A 17962-nucleotide genomic window follows, 5' to 3' on the forward strand; every position below is an offset into this window, starting at 1 on the left:
GTAACTTTTCCTTAGTCCCTCTCACTGCCAGTACTCAGATCCAAAGCTGCAGTGCAACTTGATACACATGACTCCAACCCAATTTCTGGCAGCTAGTAGACACTTCATTATTACACAGAGTGGCCAGTATGAGAGTAAAGTAAGTGTAAACGTCAGTTGCTCGGTCATGTCTGACTCTTTGCAACCCCCTGGACTGCAGTCCACCACTCTCCCTGTCCATGGAATTCTCAAGGAAAGAATACTGGAGTGGGTGGGTAGACATCCCCTTCATGAGAGGATCTTCCCTGGTGGCTTAGTGGTAAGGAATCCGCCTGCAATGCAGGAACTGCAGTAGACATGGGTTCGATCCTTGGGATGGATCTTGGAAAGATCCTCTGGAGGAGGTCATGGCAACCCATTTGAGTATTCTTACCTGGAGAATCCCATGGACAGAGGAGCCTGGTGGGTTACAGTCTATAGGATCTTAAAGAGCTGGACACAACTGAAGTGACTTAGCATGCACAGTAGACATTCATCTTTTTGGCCTATTCCAAAAGAATATAAGAAATATAAATATTTTCACATCATTTCAACTGCATCTCTAGTAAATATCTATTATACTCAAATAAAAGAATATGCAGGCAGAACCCTCTTGTAGCTATCAAGAAAAATACAGGTAAGGAAAGAATAAAAAATTGTTAATATCCTAGAGTAATAAACCCAAATTAATAATGAAACAATATGAATAAATGTGATCTTACCATTTGATTTTTTTAAATTTCTACAAATACAAAAAAGAGAAATATATTCATAGCTAGTTACACAAAGAAAAGTTTAGGGAGTTAAGTTGACCATAAAGTAGACTTGAAATCATGTCATATGATGAAGAACTGGACAGTATATGGGGCTTCCCTGGTGGTGCAGGCAGTAAAGAATCTGCCTGTAGTGCAGGAGATCTGGATTTGATCCCTGGGTTGGGAGGATTCCCTGGAGAAGGTAATGGCAACCCACTCCAGTATTCTTGCCTGGAGAATCCCATGGACAGAGGAGTCTGGCAGGCTGCAATCCATAGGGTTGCAAAGAGTCGGACACAACCAAGCAACTAACACACTTTGGGCAGTATATGGCTTCCCAGGTGGCGCTAGTGGTAGAGAACTCATCTGCTGGAGATATAAGAGACATGGGTTCGATCCTGGGTCAGAAAGATTCCCTAGAAGAGGGCACGGCAACCCACTCCAGTATTCTTGCCTGGAGAATCCCGTGGACACAGGAGCCTGATAGGCTACAGTCAAAGAGTCAGACACGACTGAAGTGACTTAGCATGTGCGCATGAGCAGTATATACATCCTGGAGAAGAAAACACTTGAGATGTGATCACTTTCTTCTAAGTGAAAGGATTTAGTTTAGAAGATAAGGTGGATTTATTTTTTGAATTGCATTAAGTGATTTCTACTTTAAGTAGATTTGAGATAAAAATAAAGATATTTTATCCATTAGAGTCATTTGTGAAGGGACTGTATTGCCTTCTGTAGAAGCAAACTACTAGAAAAGTACAGGCAGGGTCGAAGTTGAGTTTCTTGGGCTCCTTCCACATATGTGACCTTAGCATTCCAGGGCAGACTTTGAACTTTTCTCTGTTACTAGGGGTCAAAAAGGTTATATGAATGAGTGAAGTTGTCTGTGTTAAGAGTGATGGGACTAATTGGATATTGTGTGAATGTCTCAATATTTGGTTCCAGCCCATGGTTGCCCCTCCATAATCAAGGCCCAACTTTACCAGGTCTTGTAATTTTTCAACTGAAACTGGAAATCTTCATTTTTAAAATGGAAACTGTCCACATTTTAAAATTTAGCAACTAATTCCAAAGTTTTTAAAGCGCAATTGTGGGCTATCACTTTTTTAATCTCATCCAGGAATTATCCTAGAACCTTGTTTCTACTCCCCTGAAGTACATTTTGGGAATTACTGAATACTCTGACCTTTGAAGTGCTTCCCTGGTGGCTCAGACAGTAAAGACTTTGCCTGCAATGCAGGAGACCTGGGTTCGATCCCTGGGTCAGTAAGATCCCCTGGAGAAAGGAATGGCAACCCATTCCAGTATTATTGCCTGGAGAAGTCCATGGACAGAAGAGCCTGGCTGGCTATATAGTCCATGCGGTTGCAAAGAGTGGGACATGACTGAGTGACTAAACACAACACACACGCTGACCTCTGAAATTCTATCATGAAATATCTAAATGTGTGATTGTATAAAGAACAATTTTAAGCACCTATGCAATACCACCCTTAGCATCCTGTCATCTTAATGGTACTTCAAGCATGTTTCTTACAAGACTCTGAAGTTGATACAAAATGATGTTAAAATCAAATTACATTAAGTAGAAGCTGGTTGATACATAATATAAAAACTGGAAAAATCATTATTTTATTTTACAAATGCTGGTTGAAATTTTTTTCTCTGCCCTATTAGAGAGAAAAGCCATAAGAAACTGCTTTCACTGCCCAGCCATAGTTTTCTAAATGAATTTTAATTGCTAAATGCAGTGGTGCTTAGAACTCAATTCAATAACGAGAGCAATTTAGAAAGGAATATAAATCTCTGCATTTGCTGGTGACTTTCATAACTTAGTAATCATACATTTACAGTGGATCAAGTATCTAGGACATAAAATAATTTTTTAATGATTATTATTTCAAACGTCATTAACCAGGCTTTCAGGTTTGAAAAAAAGTCTCAAATGAGAACGCTTCCAGTCCTGTATCTGTTTGATTGTGTGGGACTTTCTTAGGCCTTTTTAAGGTATACCTGTCCATGTAATATGGGATATGTGTATCAGAGAATAATAATCAACACTATTATCGTGTTGACTTTGCTTTTTTAATGCAAGGTGATCTTGCTTTACCATCAGTTTATTGCTGTATTAATAACTTGCAAGACCCTCTAAGAACCTATACCCTGCATCAAAAGAGGATTTCTTCAATGATGCATGAGATTTTAGTACCAGAAAATCTCTCACCAGTAGCCTTGAGCCCCTTGAATGTCCTTAAGTAGCTTAGAGAATATAGACACTAATTCCCCCTAAGGATCCGGGAGATAGTTTGATCATATGATAGAAAGCACAATACAATGGAAGGCAGGCAATTACTGAGTCCAAACTTAACTTTTTAAAGGGATGTTTTTCACAGAGGTTTTATAAGCCCCCACTATTACAGTAACATCTCAAGTTTCCTCCCAATTTCGTTTCCTCTAGTTCTGTAGTGAAAGTGAAGTCACTCAGTCGTGTCCGACTCTTTGCGACCCCGTGGACTGTAGCCCACCAGGCTCCTCCGTCCATGGGATTCTTCAGGCAAGAATACTGGAGTGGGTTGCCATTTCTTTCTCCAGGGGATCTTCCCAACCCAGGGATCAAACCCAGGTCTCCCGCATTGTAAGCAGACGCTTTACCATCTGAGCTACCAGAGAAGTTCTGTAGTAAGCACATATCATTAATAAGAGAAACATTTGTTTTTCTTTTTTTCCCCTTCTGATAGTCCATGGTCCTTCAGATCTTCTGAATTTTCTGGAATTGAGTTCAGTATTTTGCTTAGTTTCTGGCTTACCTAAATTTCACTGTGCTAATTATGGAAAGTGGGTTCCAATCTAAAAACATTTAAGCACTAATAACAAGCAATATGCTAGGAAGGGAGCAGAAGAGATCTAAAGTGATGATGATTGGCAACAAAGAATGACTTTTATCAAAGGAAAGACGCTATGCAAATCTAGAGTCATTCAAAGCCATGTGGCCCTGAGGAGATAACCCTGATTCCCATATAGGCAAAGGTTCAAATGTTTTCCCTTTCATTGGTGGTCCGGTTTGATAGCATGTTCTACAAAGCTCATGCATTGATGTTCCTTGGCAATAAAGAATTTTTACTCCTCTACAGCCAATCTGACCTCCGCTGTAGATATCTACAGCAGCACAAAGGGAGAAGGATGAAGGAGCCAAGGAAAGGAAAATTCATTGGATTATTTTATTATAAAAAACAAACAATAGATAACTAATAGATAGCTATTGAGAACCTACTGCATAGCACAGGGAACTCTGCTCAGTGCTCTCTGGTGACCTCAATAGGAAGCAAATCTCAAAAAGAGGGGATACATGTATGCATATATGGATATATGCATAACTGATTCACGTTTCTATACAACAAAAACTAACACAACATTGTAAAGCAACTATACTCCAATAAAATGTTTAAAAATTACAAGAAAACCTTAAAATAGCAAAGAACATGCATGATCCCATGATCCTAGCTATTTCAGTTTGGCTTTGGTTTGAAGTAGTTAGAACAGAAAGCTAACATTTCCAGCTTTTAAAAGTGTTTATTTAGGCATTCACTGGAGGTAAGGAAAAAATAAGTTTGGAAGCCTCAAAACTCAGAAGATAGGAATGGGGTTTGGGCTTATGGGACAGAAGAAAATAAGTAACCTTCTGACAGAAGGGGTGATCCATTCTTGCAGATGTGGGGCTCCGCCTCTATGATACACACTTCTGTATGCCAGATACACCTCTCCAATGTGACATGTACCTCTGTGATAATATTCAGATCACCGTGTTCCCCAAGAATGAAAAATTCCGTTTTTTATTTATTGTTTTTTCTGGGAACAAATCTCAGATTTAAATTATTGATTAGCTTTCTTTCCCAAATTTTCCAAAGTTTTTTCTCAGAATTTATTAATTCCTTTTTCTCTCTTCTCTATTCTTTTCTTTCCTAAACTCTGGCCTTTGAAGATAGCAAGCAGTAGAAGTTTGGGAAATCTAGTCCTTAAAATACAATTGAGAATTTTCTCAGTACAGCTTTCTTTGAATTTTTTATGTTTCAACTCTGTATATTGACTTAATTAGGATGTCTTGCAAGATTTCTTTTCTTGCCTTGCCTAAGAAGACTATAGAAACAAAAGGACAAATAAAATTGGCAGATATAAATTAGAAACCTGGATCCAGGGAAGCACTGTAAGGATATATACATCATTTCTTTAAAAAGAAGAATAAAAAAATATGCTGAGCCAGACCCTGTATTAAGCTTGACTGTTAGGATGAACTTTATTAGCATTTAACTTGTATCACACCTTTGGTGCTAATTAAACACCTTCTTTTATGAAAAGAAGCATCTTAAGAGAAGTATCTGCATTTTAAAACTAGAAGGTGAGCTTTTATGATAACTTATTTAAAGCTCAGTTTTATTAAAAAAATATTTTATGGAATCAGAATACTGACACAAGGGGAAGGTCAGAACAAAGAAAGTATATTGAGTTTTATTTTTTCCTATGTTTTTCGACCCTCCATTCGACATTTTTTCCTGGCTTCTTACATATGTCTTTTGCTTTTCTGGGGTTTGAATAAAGGATTTTTTTTTTTTTTAACTTAACTGAATCGTTTTTCAATCTCAAAGGTGAAAAATGTTTGGTAAGTGAAATAGCTTTTTATATTTAACAATCACAAAACTTAGTGGCATTAAACAACTATCATTTATTTACCTAATTATTTTGCTCTGTGTATAGATTACTCTGGTCTCAGTTGGGTTTCCGAACATACCTGTGGTCAGCTGCCAGTCAGTTGGGAGGCTCTGCTTCTGAGAGTTGGCTGGATATTAACTAGGACCATGGAAAATAACCAGGCCATGTGACTCTTTCCATCTAGCACATTATCCCAGACTGTCATATGGAACAGCATGAGACCAACAGAAAATGAGCAGAAATGAGCAAGATCTCTTGAGGATAGAGTCAGAATTAGCTTGTCATCTTTTCTACCACATTTTACTCCTACCATATTTTATTGGTCAAAGCAGGTCACAAGGCCAACCTGGTTTGAACAGGTACAGAAAAAGGCTCTGCCTCTTAATGGGGACACATTGCAAATGGGCTGTCTACTGGGAGGGGAAAAATACAGTCAGCTTTGTAAACATTTTTACTGTGGAAAGCCTTCATCACTAGTAAAGTCTTAGATCTGATGTATAAGAGACATTGGTTGGAGCCCAAAGGTAGGTTCCTTTATGCCCATCATTTCCAGGTTATGTTTTGTAAAACCCTGGTGAATTATATTACATGGAAACCAACTTAGTTCACATCAGAATTACCACATTGCTGTTTCCCCAAGGCTTGGGCAAGTGAAAGAGTCAGGAGAGTCATTAACTTGGTTCCTTGCATGACTGAGGGCAAAGGTCATTTAAGAAAACAATTTGGGGACTTCCCTGGTCATCCAGGGGTTAAGACTCCATCTTTCCACTGCAGGGGCGTGCAGATTGGATCCCTGGTCTGGAACAAAGATCCTGCAGGGCATGCCACATGGCCAAAAAAAAAAAAAAAGAATGGAATTTGGAGAAGAGTGTCAAGACTCTAGGGACTTCCAGGGCTAGGGATAGAAGAGAAATTGTTGAAAAGGTGGTAATAAGTAGAAGCCATAAAGGCAGATAGGCCTTAAAAGAGTGTTGGGACCAAATAATCTTTCCAAAATGATTTCAAGACCTAGAATCTTAATTTATCACTCTGGAAAAATGAATTGGTAAAAAAAAAAAAAAATTCTTTTTAGAAGTATTAGAACAGAGCAAAGGTGTATCATATGTCCCATTTTAAATACTTTTCAGTTCATACATATTTTTGCTCTTCAGTCTTTTGTTGAAAAAGTAGAGACATTTTGTTTTTCTAAGCTTTGTTGCTTTTCTTTTTTGATTATTTATTTTTTGGCTGTGCTGGGTCTTCGGTTCTGCTTGGGCTTTTCTCTAGTTGCAGTGTGTGGGCCTCTCACTGTGATGGCTTCTCCTGTTGTGGAGCACAGGCTCTAGGGCTTCAATATTTGGGGCACGTGGGCTCAATAGTTGAGATTCCTGGGCTCTAGTGCACAGGCTCAATAGTTGTGGCACACGGGCTTAATTGCTCCGAACATATGGGATCTTCCTGGACCAGGAATCAAACCCATGTCTCCTAGATTGATAGCTTCTTTATCAGTGAGCGACCAGGGAAGCCCTGCTAAGCTTTAAATGGAATTTTTAAAGTGAACTTTTATTTATTATTTTGTTTTAACCTACCAACTTCTTGGTAGTGTGCGTGCATGCTCAGTATCTGACTCTTTGCGACCCCATGGACTGTAGCCCGCCAGGCTCCTCTATCCATGGGATTTCCCAGGCAAGAATACTGGAGTGGGTAGCCCTTCCCTTCTCCAGGGGATCTTCCTGACCCAGGGACTGAACCCAAGTCTCCTCCGTTACAGGTGGGTTCTTTACCGCTGAGCCACCAGGGAAGCCCCAGAAAGCTTAGGACTCTGCCTCATTTGTTTAGGGGAGACAGCGGAGGATGTGGTCCTGAGCAAGATCTCTGGGTACTCTCACCTGCCTCTCCTCTGCCGGGTGTCAAGGATGCAATACAAGGGAGGGAGGAGGACTTCTCGTGACCTGAACCACACCTGTTTCCCTCCAAAATGGGTTGCTGTGACAAAATACCACAGCCTGGTTAGCTTATAAAAAGCAGACATTTATTTCTCACAGTCTGGGATGCTGGAAGTCCAAGCTCAGGGTGGCAGCACGGCCGGGTAAGAACCCTCTTCCAGGTCACAAACCAGTATACTCACATGACTGAAGAAGCTCGAAAGCTCTGTGGGGTCTCTTTTCTGTCTGCATTTATCCTTGAACATGCTCAATCACGTCCAGCCCTTTTGCGACCCCACGGACTGCAGCCCGTCACGCTCCTCTGTCCGTGGAATTCTCCAGGCAAGAACACTGGAGTTGGTTGCCGTTTCCTTCTCCAGGGGATCTTCCCAACGCAGGGATCGAACCCGGGTCTCTTGCCTCTCCTGGATTGGCAGGTGGATTCTTTACCACTGAACTACCTGGGAAGCCTGAAGTCTTTTTAATAAGGGCACTCTTGAAGGCTCCACCTTCATGATCTGGGCACCTTCCAAAGGCCCCACCTCCTGTCACCACCATCTTAGGCTTTAGGATTTCAAGATAGAAATTTTGAGGAGACACAAATATTCAGAATGTAGCAGAGCCAGACTTCCTGCCACTTTCAGTTTTCCTCTAGATTTTAGTCAAATCCTCGTGCCTCACTTCCAATGTTGCCTTGAAGTCACAAGCATTTACAGGATGACTGTGAGAACCAATGGGTGTATATGTCACTTCTGCTGACTCCTATGTTGAAAAGAGAAAAATACATTGCTTCTGTGTAATCTCTGTAGACCAATGCCCCAAACCCCCATGCAGCTGCAGCCATGGTGTAATAGCATGCAGAAGGATATGCCCAGAAATAATGTAACTCTGTACTTTAATTCTTTTGGAGTAGCAGTGGGATATAGTGTATTTGTTCAGAGCAAGAGTTGTGAGCTGGATAACGTACATCCTGGCTGTAACACAAGCTGAGATATTTATCTCTTGTTTGCTTCAGATGATGGTGGCAAATTCCTACGACTGGTATGATTAAATGAGTGGGAACATATCAAGTATTTGGAGAAGTATGTGGCACACATTTAGTGCTCCATAAATCCTATACTGGGTTTCCCTTGTGGCTCAGATGGTAAAGAATCTGCCTGCAATGCAAAAGACCTGGGTTCAATCCCTGGGATAGGAAGATCCCCTGGAGAAGGGAATGACAACCCACTCTGGTATTCCTGCCTGGAAAATTACATGGACAGAGGAGCCTGGGCAGCCCTCCCAGAGGTGGGTAGCAGTCCATGGGGTTGCAAAGAGTAGGACACCATTGAGTGACTAACACACACAAATCCTATATTAATACACTTATAGTTTCCTTCTTAATTTAATTGCTATACAAATGGACCTCTCTTTAATTTTATTAAAAAACACAGGAGATTTTTATACATATAACATGTATAAAAATAGAATTTTAGACAGGTTCTTCTCTGTTGTTTAATATCCAAAAAACACAAAGATGCCACATATTAAGAAATTACCCAAATTTTAATCACTGAAAGAAGTCAGTCTCAAAACATTTTAGAACACAAGTCCAAATTATATAATTGCTATGCAAACAATTTTTGGTAAAACTCTCTAATTCTTGGCCTTGACATGGATAAAAAGAATTTCAGTCTCTTTTGGATAGCTGAGGATGGGAATGCAAAGAATTATGGTGTGGAGAAGACATGATTTCAGTATATTTCTCTAGAGAGTCACCTCAAGTGCCTACTTTGAGGACCAAGATGCAAATATGAGTTTAGCTCTAGCTTCCTAAACTGGTCCCCTTATAGAGGTTCTTAGATTTAGTACATGAAGATGGGACAGGATGATGGTGGGTGGAGGGAGGTGACAAAATGTTATCCTCATGGGAAAGAGACTGTTTAGACTTAACTTATTTCTCCAGCTTTCTCTACCCAAGTGAATCTCTTGTCTTTGTTTCACTGGAGTCAGAAAGTTAATAAAAACTTACTGGAATATGAAAAGATGGTCAAATATTTATTGACAGTTTAAATGTGCTACTTAAAGGTATGTGTGGCCTTAGACGTGCCTTAAAGGCAATATATTTTTATTCAGGGGGAAACCTTTACTTAGAACTTTATTTGAGTTTGACATCCCACTTGAGTGATATTTAAATAAAAGTAAAATAGAAAATGCCTCTTAGGAAAAGATGGCCTAGTTTCAGCATTTCTCCTATATTAATTCAGAGGGCTCATTTTAACTTTGCCCACAGGATGAAGTGTAAATTTCTTACCTCCACATGCTGACCTCAATCCCTGAAGCATTGTATACGTCAGCTCTACAGTGTCTCTAGCTCCATCACGTCTTTTCAGAAGCAGCAAATCTATAAAGCACATTCATTTCTTCACGTCTTTGCCCTTGTTGCTCCGCTGTTTTTATTTCTGTTGAAATGTCATGTATCCTTCAAATATCAGCCCTCGTGGATGATTTTCTCTGATTTCCCCAGATCTGGAGTCATAGGGAATTCCCTGGTGGTCCAGTGGCCAAGGCTCTGTGCTTTTACTCCTGAGGGCCTAGGTTCAATCCCTGGCTGGGAACTAAGATCCTACAAGCTGAGCTGTGCTTAGTTGCTCAGTTGTGTCTGACTTTTTGTGACTCCATGGACTGTAGCCTGCCAGGCTCTTCTGTCCATTGGATTCTCCAGGCAAGAATACTGGGGTGGGTGCCATGCCTTCCTCCAGGGGATCTTCCCAACCCAGGTCTCCCACATTGCAGGTGGATTCTTTACCATCTGAGCCACCAGGGAAGCCATACAAGCTGAGGGACACAGCCAAAAACAGGAAAAAAAAGAGAATCATAGCTGTTTTTTGTCATCTCTCCATCTTTTATTTGTTCTTCATTAGTAAATAGAGTTAATTCTGTCTACTGACTTAGTTAATCATCTGCATTCTTTTTACCATCATAAATAGTTAGCCCTTTGGTGGGAGAGTGAAATAGTTCCCAATCCTATTAGTATAACCATATAGTACCATATATATGCTGTGCCTGCATGCTCAGTCGCTTAGTTGTGTCCAGCTCTTTGCGACCCCATGGGCTATAGCCTGCCAGGCTCCTCTGTCCGTGGGATTTTCTAGACAAGAATACTGGAGTGGATTGCCATTTCCTTCTCCAGTATATTAGGCTAGAAGTCAACAAATATTATATCTATGTAATGAATAAAAAACGAAGACCTCCCCACTCCCCCCACCAAAAGTTCTCAGAACTAGAGCATACTTTCCCTCATTTCCCTTGCATGTCGTTCCCTTACTTCACGGTCATTTGGAATGCTTCCTTTGTGTCTTTGTATTTCTTCTATGACAGTCTGATTATGGACACGCCTTTAAAAAATTAATAACTTGATTTAATTAATAACAATTAAATTCAATTAACCTAATAATGAATTTAATCATTAATAATTATTCTAATTTAATGTAATAAATTAATAATTAGACCTCTTAATTGTCCTAATTGACCTCAGGACAATAGTTTGACCTTCCTGAAATAAAATTGAAGCTTTGTTCAATGTCCTTCAAAATCTGATAGTAAATCCCACGTCACCCTCTCCTCACACTTTGTTCCAGCCACCCCAAATATCTTTGTCCCAGCAATGGTCTTTCTACATGGAATGCTTTGTTCTTTCCCCTCCTCTCCATCTTTGGCTGTGTTACTCCTCATCTACAAGGTCAAGATAGATCCTACTTCTTTCTGGAAATCATCTCTAGCTCCCCATTTCATCTTCAGCCCTAGGCTGGATTAAGCCTTTCTTCTTTGTGATCTGGTGGCTCAGAGGTTAAAGCGTCTGCCTCCAATGTGGGAGACCCGGGTTCGATCCCTGGGTCGGGAAGATCCCCTGGAGCAGGAAATGGTAACCCACTCCAGTATTCTTGCCTGGAGAATCCCATGGACGGAGAAGCCTGGTAGGGTACCGTCCACGGGGTCGCAAAGAGTCGGACACGACTGAGCGACTGAACGGAACGGAACGGAAATAATAAAGATCAGAATCAAGCTTGCTGGAGTCAAGGTTTAAGGGAGAAACATCAACAACCTCAGATAATGCAGAGGACACCACTCTTATAGCCAAAAGTGAAGAGGAACTAGAGTGCCTCTTGATGACAGTGAAAGAGGAGAGTGAAAAAGCTGGCTTAAAACTCAACATTCAGAAAACTAAGATCATGGCATCTGGTCCCATCACTCCATGATGAACAGAAGGGGAAAAAGTGGAAGCAGTGACAGATTTTATTTTCTTGGGCTCCAAAATCACCATGGACGGTGACCACAGCCATGAAATTAAAAGATGCTAGCTCCTTGGAAGGAAAGCTATGACAGCATATTAAAAAAGCAAAGACATCACTTTGCCAACAAAGGTCCGTATAGTCAAACCTATGGTTTTTCTAGTAGTCATGTATGAAGGTGAGAGTTAGACCATAAAGAAGGCTGAGCACCAAAGAACTGATGCTTTTGAATTATAGTACTGGAGAAGACTCTTCAGAGTCCCCTGGACTGCAAGGAGGTCAAACCAGTCAATCCCAAAGGAAATCATCCCTGAATATTCATTGGAAGGACGGATGCTGAAGCTGCAGCTCTAATACCTTGGCCACCTGATTCAAAGAGTTGACTCATTGGAAAGGACCTTGATGCTAGGAAAGACTGAAGCAAAAGGAGAAGGGGCAACAGAGGATGAAATGGTTAGATGGCATCACCAACTCAATGGACATGAGTCTGAGCAAACTCCAGGAGTTGGTGAAGGACAGGGAAGCCTGGCGTGCTGCAGGTCACGGAGTCACAAAGAGTTGGACATGACTTGGGGACTGAACAACAGCAGCAACGAAAGATCAGAAAGACTTGGGTCAAGGCCTGATTTTGCTGCTTATCAAGCAGTGACCTTAGACTACTGCTTCTCAAACTTGATCATGCATCAGAATCACCTGGAGAGCTGGCTAAACCATGGCTCACTGGTCCCCATCTCTAGACTTTCTGATTCAGTAGCTCGGGGATGGGTCCTGAGAATTTACACTTACACAGCAAGTTTCCATGGAGAAGGCAATGGCAACCCACTCCAGTGTTCTTGCATGGAGAATCCCAGGTATGGGGGAGCCTGGTGGGCTTCCATCTATGGGGTCACAGAGAGTTAGTTGGACACGACTGAAGTGACTTAGCAGTAGTAGCAGCAGCAAGTTTCCAAGTGGCACTGATGATGTTACTGTGGGGACCAAACTTGGAGAACCACTGCTTTAAATAATCTAGTTAACTTCTCTCGGCTTTATTTTTACCATCTATGTTCATGCTAAGATGCTTCAGTTGTGCAACGACTCTGGGTTGTACGGCTCTGCAACCCTATGAACTGTAGCCTGCCAGGCTCCTCTGTCCAGGGATTCTCCAGGAAAGAATACTGGAGTGGGTTGCTCTCCAGGGGATCTTCTCAACCCAGGGATTGAACCCATATATGTTAGTCTCATGTATTGCCAGGCGAGTTCTTTACCACTAGTGCCACCTGGGAAGCCCCTTATCATTTACAAAGTGAACTTAAAAAAATTGTGTTTGATATCAATAGTACTCAATGCCAGTTAATATTGCTTCTGCATTATCACTGCTTTCACCACATTTGTTAAATTGCAGGCTGAACAGACCATTTGTCAAGTAAATCAGGAAACTCATAATGAGCAGAGACTGTGTTAGTGTTATTATTGTACCTTACGAAGTACATTAGTAAGCACTAGATAAACATATAATGGAATAAGTTGAAAGTAAGAGCATTCCATAAATATTTAATAAAATGAACTTAGGCATGTCTTCATAGATAGCCCCTGTACAGATGGTTCCACGAGTCCCTAGAGATGGCTCACTGTATTCCTGGTTTTCTTGAGATAGTTTTTGCTGCTTCATTCCTAAATCACTTTTGGTTATGGTGAATCAGTCCCCACAGCTTCTAAGAAAATTATACAAGCAACATGGAGAATTTCTGTAAAAGAGAGATAAGTAACCACAAAGATTATTCATTTGGCTCTGTAGTTACCGTTTTATACTGAATGAAAGCAGTTGCAGCCTGAACGTATGCCTGTGTTTAACACTGGAAATGGGTTAGAAATTAGCATGTGAGGAATTTAATTTGCAGTTCTTGGCAAACTCATGAAGCCCGTTCTGAGAAACCGAGCCTGCCTTTACTGTCAGCCTGTACCACCATCTTCCTCTTTGACCTCAGAATCTCATATTTCACATTCACTCATTAGTTCAGCGAATATTTCAACATCTGCTGTGTGGCAACCATTATTCTCATGGTGGAGATGCCACACGGAGACAAAGTCCCTTCTTCACAGAACCTAAAGCATGGCGTTTGCCAACTTGTACTAAATCGTTTGCATCTGTATCTCTGTCTTCCTTGCCAGGTTGTGAACTTACTGATGGTGGGTACATTATTTGTTTGATCCTTGTGTGTCCAGCTCAATATTTGGTACGTGATAGATATTCATACATATGGATTATTACTCATACAGAACGACTTTATTTTACTGGTGGTGAGAAATGGAACCGAGCACCAGAGATCAAACACTGCTGTCTCAGAGGATGTGGCACTCAATGTGTATTTTTTTGACCTGCAAAGTGTTGTTTGTTTAGTTGGACATGACTGAAGCGACTTAGCAGCAGCAGCAGCAGTGAAACGTGGAAGATTTTATGTAACTATCCAAATCTCCAGCTTCTTTTGAAAAAGCCTACGTTTCTGATCCCTTCTTATCATCCTGCTCCTTTAGAAAAAGCATGACGCCTCCATTTCACTGTAACCCCTACCACTCCCTACTGTACTACACATGAGTAAGTGTGTATATGAACATGTGTATCATGTTTGTTTACATGGGTGGGTGATTAGGAAAGAGTGAGATTCTTCAAATTCTGCATAAATCCACTGAGAGTTGGTCTTGATAATCTTATAACAACCTTAAGTCCAACCAGATAATAATACCTTCTTTTTTTTTCTTTAATGATGAAGAATGGTAACAAGGATTTGCTTTCATTTGCAATAAAAGTATATTGAGTTATTGATCTAAATTTTCTTCAAGTTTCTATTCTGCATTTTTACAGTAGGTTTCCTTTATTTCTCAGATCAACATGATAATTGCCAGCTATTCTTCTGTTGTGATATATATTCCTATCCAAAGTAAAATATATCTGGTTTGGGTTTTTTTCCTCTCTTATGATTATTGAACTAGCACTTTTTATTTGGCTTGGTTTTTTTTTTAATCATAGGAAATTAGAACTCTTAAAACTAAAATCGAATTTAAATTGTAGTTTATCAAACTAAACCTAATCATGCTTTGTTTCAGCTATCTTTAAAGAGAAGAGGAAGCAAAGATTTGCCAAAATCTGAAAAAAAGGCTCAGCAGACTCCCACAGAGGTATGTGGAAATAAAATTTCAACTAGTACATCAAACACCTCTAAATGTACATAATGGTAAGCTACATCTATATGTAGACATAATAACCAGACTCACTTGTGTAAAACAGAATTACATTATGTGTATCCATTATGTAGCTGTAAACGCAGGAGGCAATATAGAACATTCAGTCAGTTCAGTCGTGTCTGACTCTCCGCGACCCCATGAATCACAGCATGCCAGGCCTCCCTGTCCATCACCAACTCCTGGAGTTCACTCAAACTCATGTCCACAGAGTCGGTGATGCCATCCAGCCATCTCATTCTCTGTCATCCCCTTCTCCTCGCGCCCCCAACCTTTCCTAGCATCAGAGTTTTTTCCAGTGAGTCAACTCGTCGCATGAGGTGGCCAAAGGATTGGAGTTTCAGCTTTAGCATCAGTCCTTCCAGTGAACACCCAGGATTAATCTCTGCTAGAATGGACTGGTTGGACCTCCTTGCAGTCCAAGGGACTTTCAAGAATCTTCTCCAACACCACAGTTCAAAAGCATCAATTCTTCGGCGACCAGCTTTCTTCACAGTCCAACTTTTCCCTACTTTCTTCAATTTAAGTCTGAATTTGGCAATAAGGAGTTCATGATCTGAGCCACAGTCAGCTCCTGGTCTTGTTTTTGCTAACTGTATATAGCTTCTCCATCTTTGGCTGCAAAGAATATAATCAATCTGATTTCGGTGTTGACCATCTGGTGACGTCCATGTGTAGAGTCTTCTCTTGTGTTGTTGGAAGAGGGTGTTTGCTATGACCGGTGCGTTCTCTTGACAAAACTCTATTAGCCTTTGCCCTGCTTCATTCCGTGCTCCAAGGCCAAATTTGCCTGTTACTCCAGGTGTTTTTTGACTTCCTACTTTTGCATTTCAGTCCCCTATAATGAAAAGGACATCTTTTTTGGGTGTTAGTTCTAAAAGGTCTTGTAGGTCTTCATAGAACCGTTCAACTTCGGCTTCTTCAGCATTACTTGTTGGGGCATAGGCCTGAATTACTGTAATATTGAATGGTTTACCTTGGAAACGGACAGAAATCATTCTGTCGTTTTTAAGATTGCATCCAAGTACTGCATTTCGGACTCTTTTGTTGACCATGATGGCTACTCCATTTCTTCTAACATTCAGTATCTCTGCTTAAAAAGCTAGCACTAACATCCCTGTTACTATTGCTTTTGTATTGTAATCACATAGCAAAATGTCATTAGTACTTTATGCGTTGCTGCGTTTAAGAACTGTACCCATGGTGCTAATCTTGTTCACCCATATTTAATAAGGAAAATAGAATAGCTGTTCCTATAGTATCAGGAGAGGAGAAAGAAAGGAATATTGTAGGAAAGATGGCAGAGGGAAAAGAGATGGTTTTGAAGAGTCCCAGAATGAAGTAATTCTCTCTACCATGATTGGGGGAGCCAAAAAAAGAAGTGAAGGAATAAAAACTTAAAACATGTCCTCAACATGGAACCTTAGAAATACAGTCACAGTAAAGTCTAGCTTTTATAGTCAGCAGAGGTGCTGGTGGATGTAATAAAAGATTTTAAAACAGAAGAGATATTTAGGGGCAGCTATGACATTATGGCTCGCTAAAAATATTGGCTAAATATTTATTTTTAAAGGTGTAGACTGGGATCTATAATACTATATCTTATGTACTTTTTTTTTCATTCTTACAAGGTGTTTTTTCATTTGGTAAGAATTTTAACTAAATGTTTAAATATTCAAAATTGGAAAAAGTTGATCTCACTCTTTTTTAAAAGCATAACACAGTAATTGTTAAGTTTCCTGTTCTCTCTCTCCCCACTCTGTTCATTTCCCCCTTTGTATTAACATGAACATTTATAGGCCTCAGCAGTTCTAGAATCCCAGAGTCTCCTACCAAAGTCATCTCCCTCTTGTAACTGTCTTGTGTGTGCATGCTAAGTTGCTTAAGTCGTATCCAACTCTTTGCAAACCCATGGATGATAGCCAGCCAGGCTACTCTGTCCATGGGATTTCCTGGCAGGAATACTTGAGTAGGTAGCCATTCCCTTCTCCAGGGGATTTTTCCCACCCAGGGATCAAACCCAGGTCTCCTGCATTGCAGGTGCATTCTTTACAATCTGTACCTGTCTCATCCTCCCTTAATAAATTCATATATGCTCTGTCACCACAGCTTTCTCACTCTGTCTTGCCATAATTTTATCCATTAGTTTTCTTCCCCGACCTCATTTAGGGAGAAGGTGCTTTATACTCCCTGCTTTAAAGTCTTAAGTCAGCTTTAACCAACAGTTTATTTTTTTTTTTAACTTAAGTTTGTCCTATTCTTATACTTCCCATGTTAAAGTTTATTTATTCTTTTCACCCATATTCTCTAATCCAGGAATCCTTAAGTGCTTGTTCCTGGCTCTGTGGACCCTCACACCATGTGCATGTAGGCGCTTTTCTCCAAAAGACACATGCAGCTTTCATCAGCTTTTCAGTGGGACCTGGGGCCTGCATTACAGGCAGGTTCTTTACCCTCTGAGCCACCAGGGAAGCCCCCATACTAGCCAGGGGCCATCTTATTTAGCTTGTGCTCATCGGTGTCTCGTGTCTGGCACTGTGGAGTAGGATCAGTACACACTTTAGAATACTTCCATGTACCCATTTTCTAGATAAGCCATATGAAATTGCCAACATGCTGTTGATTCTGACCTACACAAATGGCAATTTCCTATGGTTCAACCTGCTACTATTGGATAGCTTTGTATTTCATTTTATTCACTTTCTTCTATGTATTCCCCACATATTCTTCCAGCGGCACAGTGACTATATACTGAGAAATAGTCTTGCAGAGCAGTTAAAAACAGTAACTTTAGGACCAGCTTGCCTACATGGAAATCTCTGCCACATACCAGCTGCATGACCTTAGCTGCTGCTGCTGCATGACCTTAGACAAGTTACTTATTCTTTCTGTGCCTCTTTTCTCATCCTTAAAATGGGGTCATAATAGAGAGTTGTTGCACGGATTAAATGAGTTGTTGTTCAATCATTCAGTCGTGTCTGACTCTTTGCAACCCCATGGACTATACAGCACACCAGGCTTCCCTGTCCTTCATTATCTCCGGGAGTTTGCTCAAACTCATGTCCATTGAGTTAGTGATGCCATCCAACTG

The 17962-nt window shown here is 40.5% G+C and overlaps 1 protein-coding gene across 1 annotated transcript in view; it reads left to right on the forward strand.

The window, feature by feature from the left end:
* The window catches only part of MTCL3 (MTCL family member 3), a 44149-nt gene that overhangs the window by 19445 nt on the left and 6742 nt on the right, over window positions 1–17962 (forward strand). Inside the window, exon 4 of the mRNA XM_055432942.2 lies at window positions 14737–14808. Within this exon, the coding sequence (XP_055288917.1) occupies window positions 14737–14808 (72 nt within the window). The remainder of the gene's footprint in view (window positions 1–14736; window positions 14809–17962) is intronic.

The sequence above is a fragment of the Moschus berezovskii genome, chromosome 10, assembly GCF_049115385.1.
Source record: "Moschus berezovskii isolate FMDL1 chromosome 10, NW_MosBer_1.0, whole genome shotgun sequence".
Lineage (NCBI taxonomy): Eukaryota > Metazoa > Chordata > Mammalia > Artiodactyla > Moschidae > Moschus > Moschus berezovskii.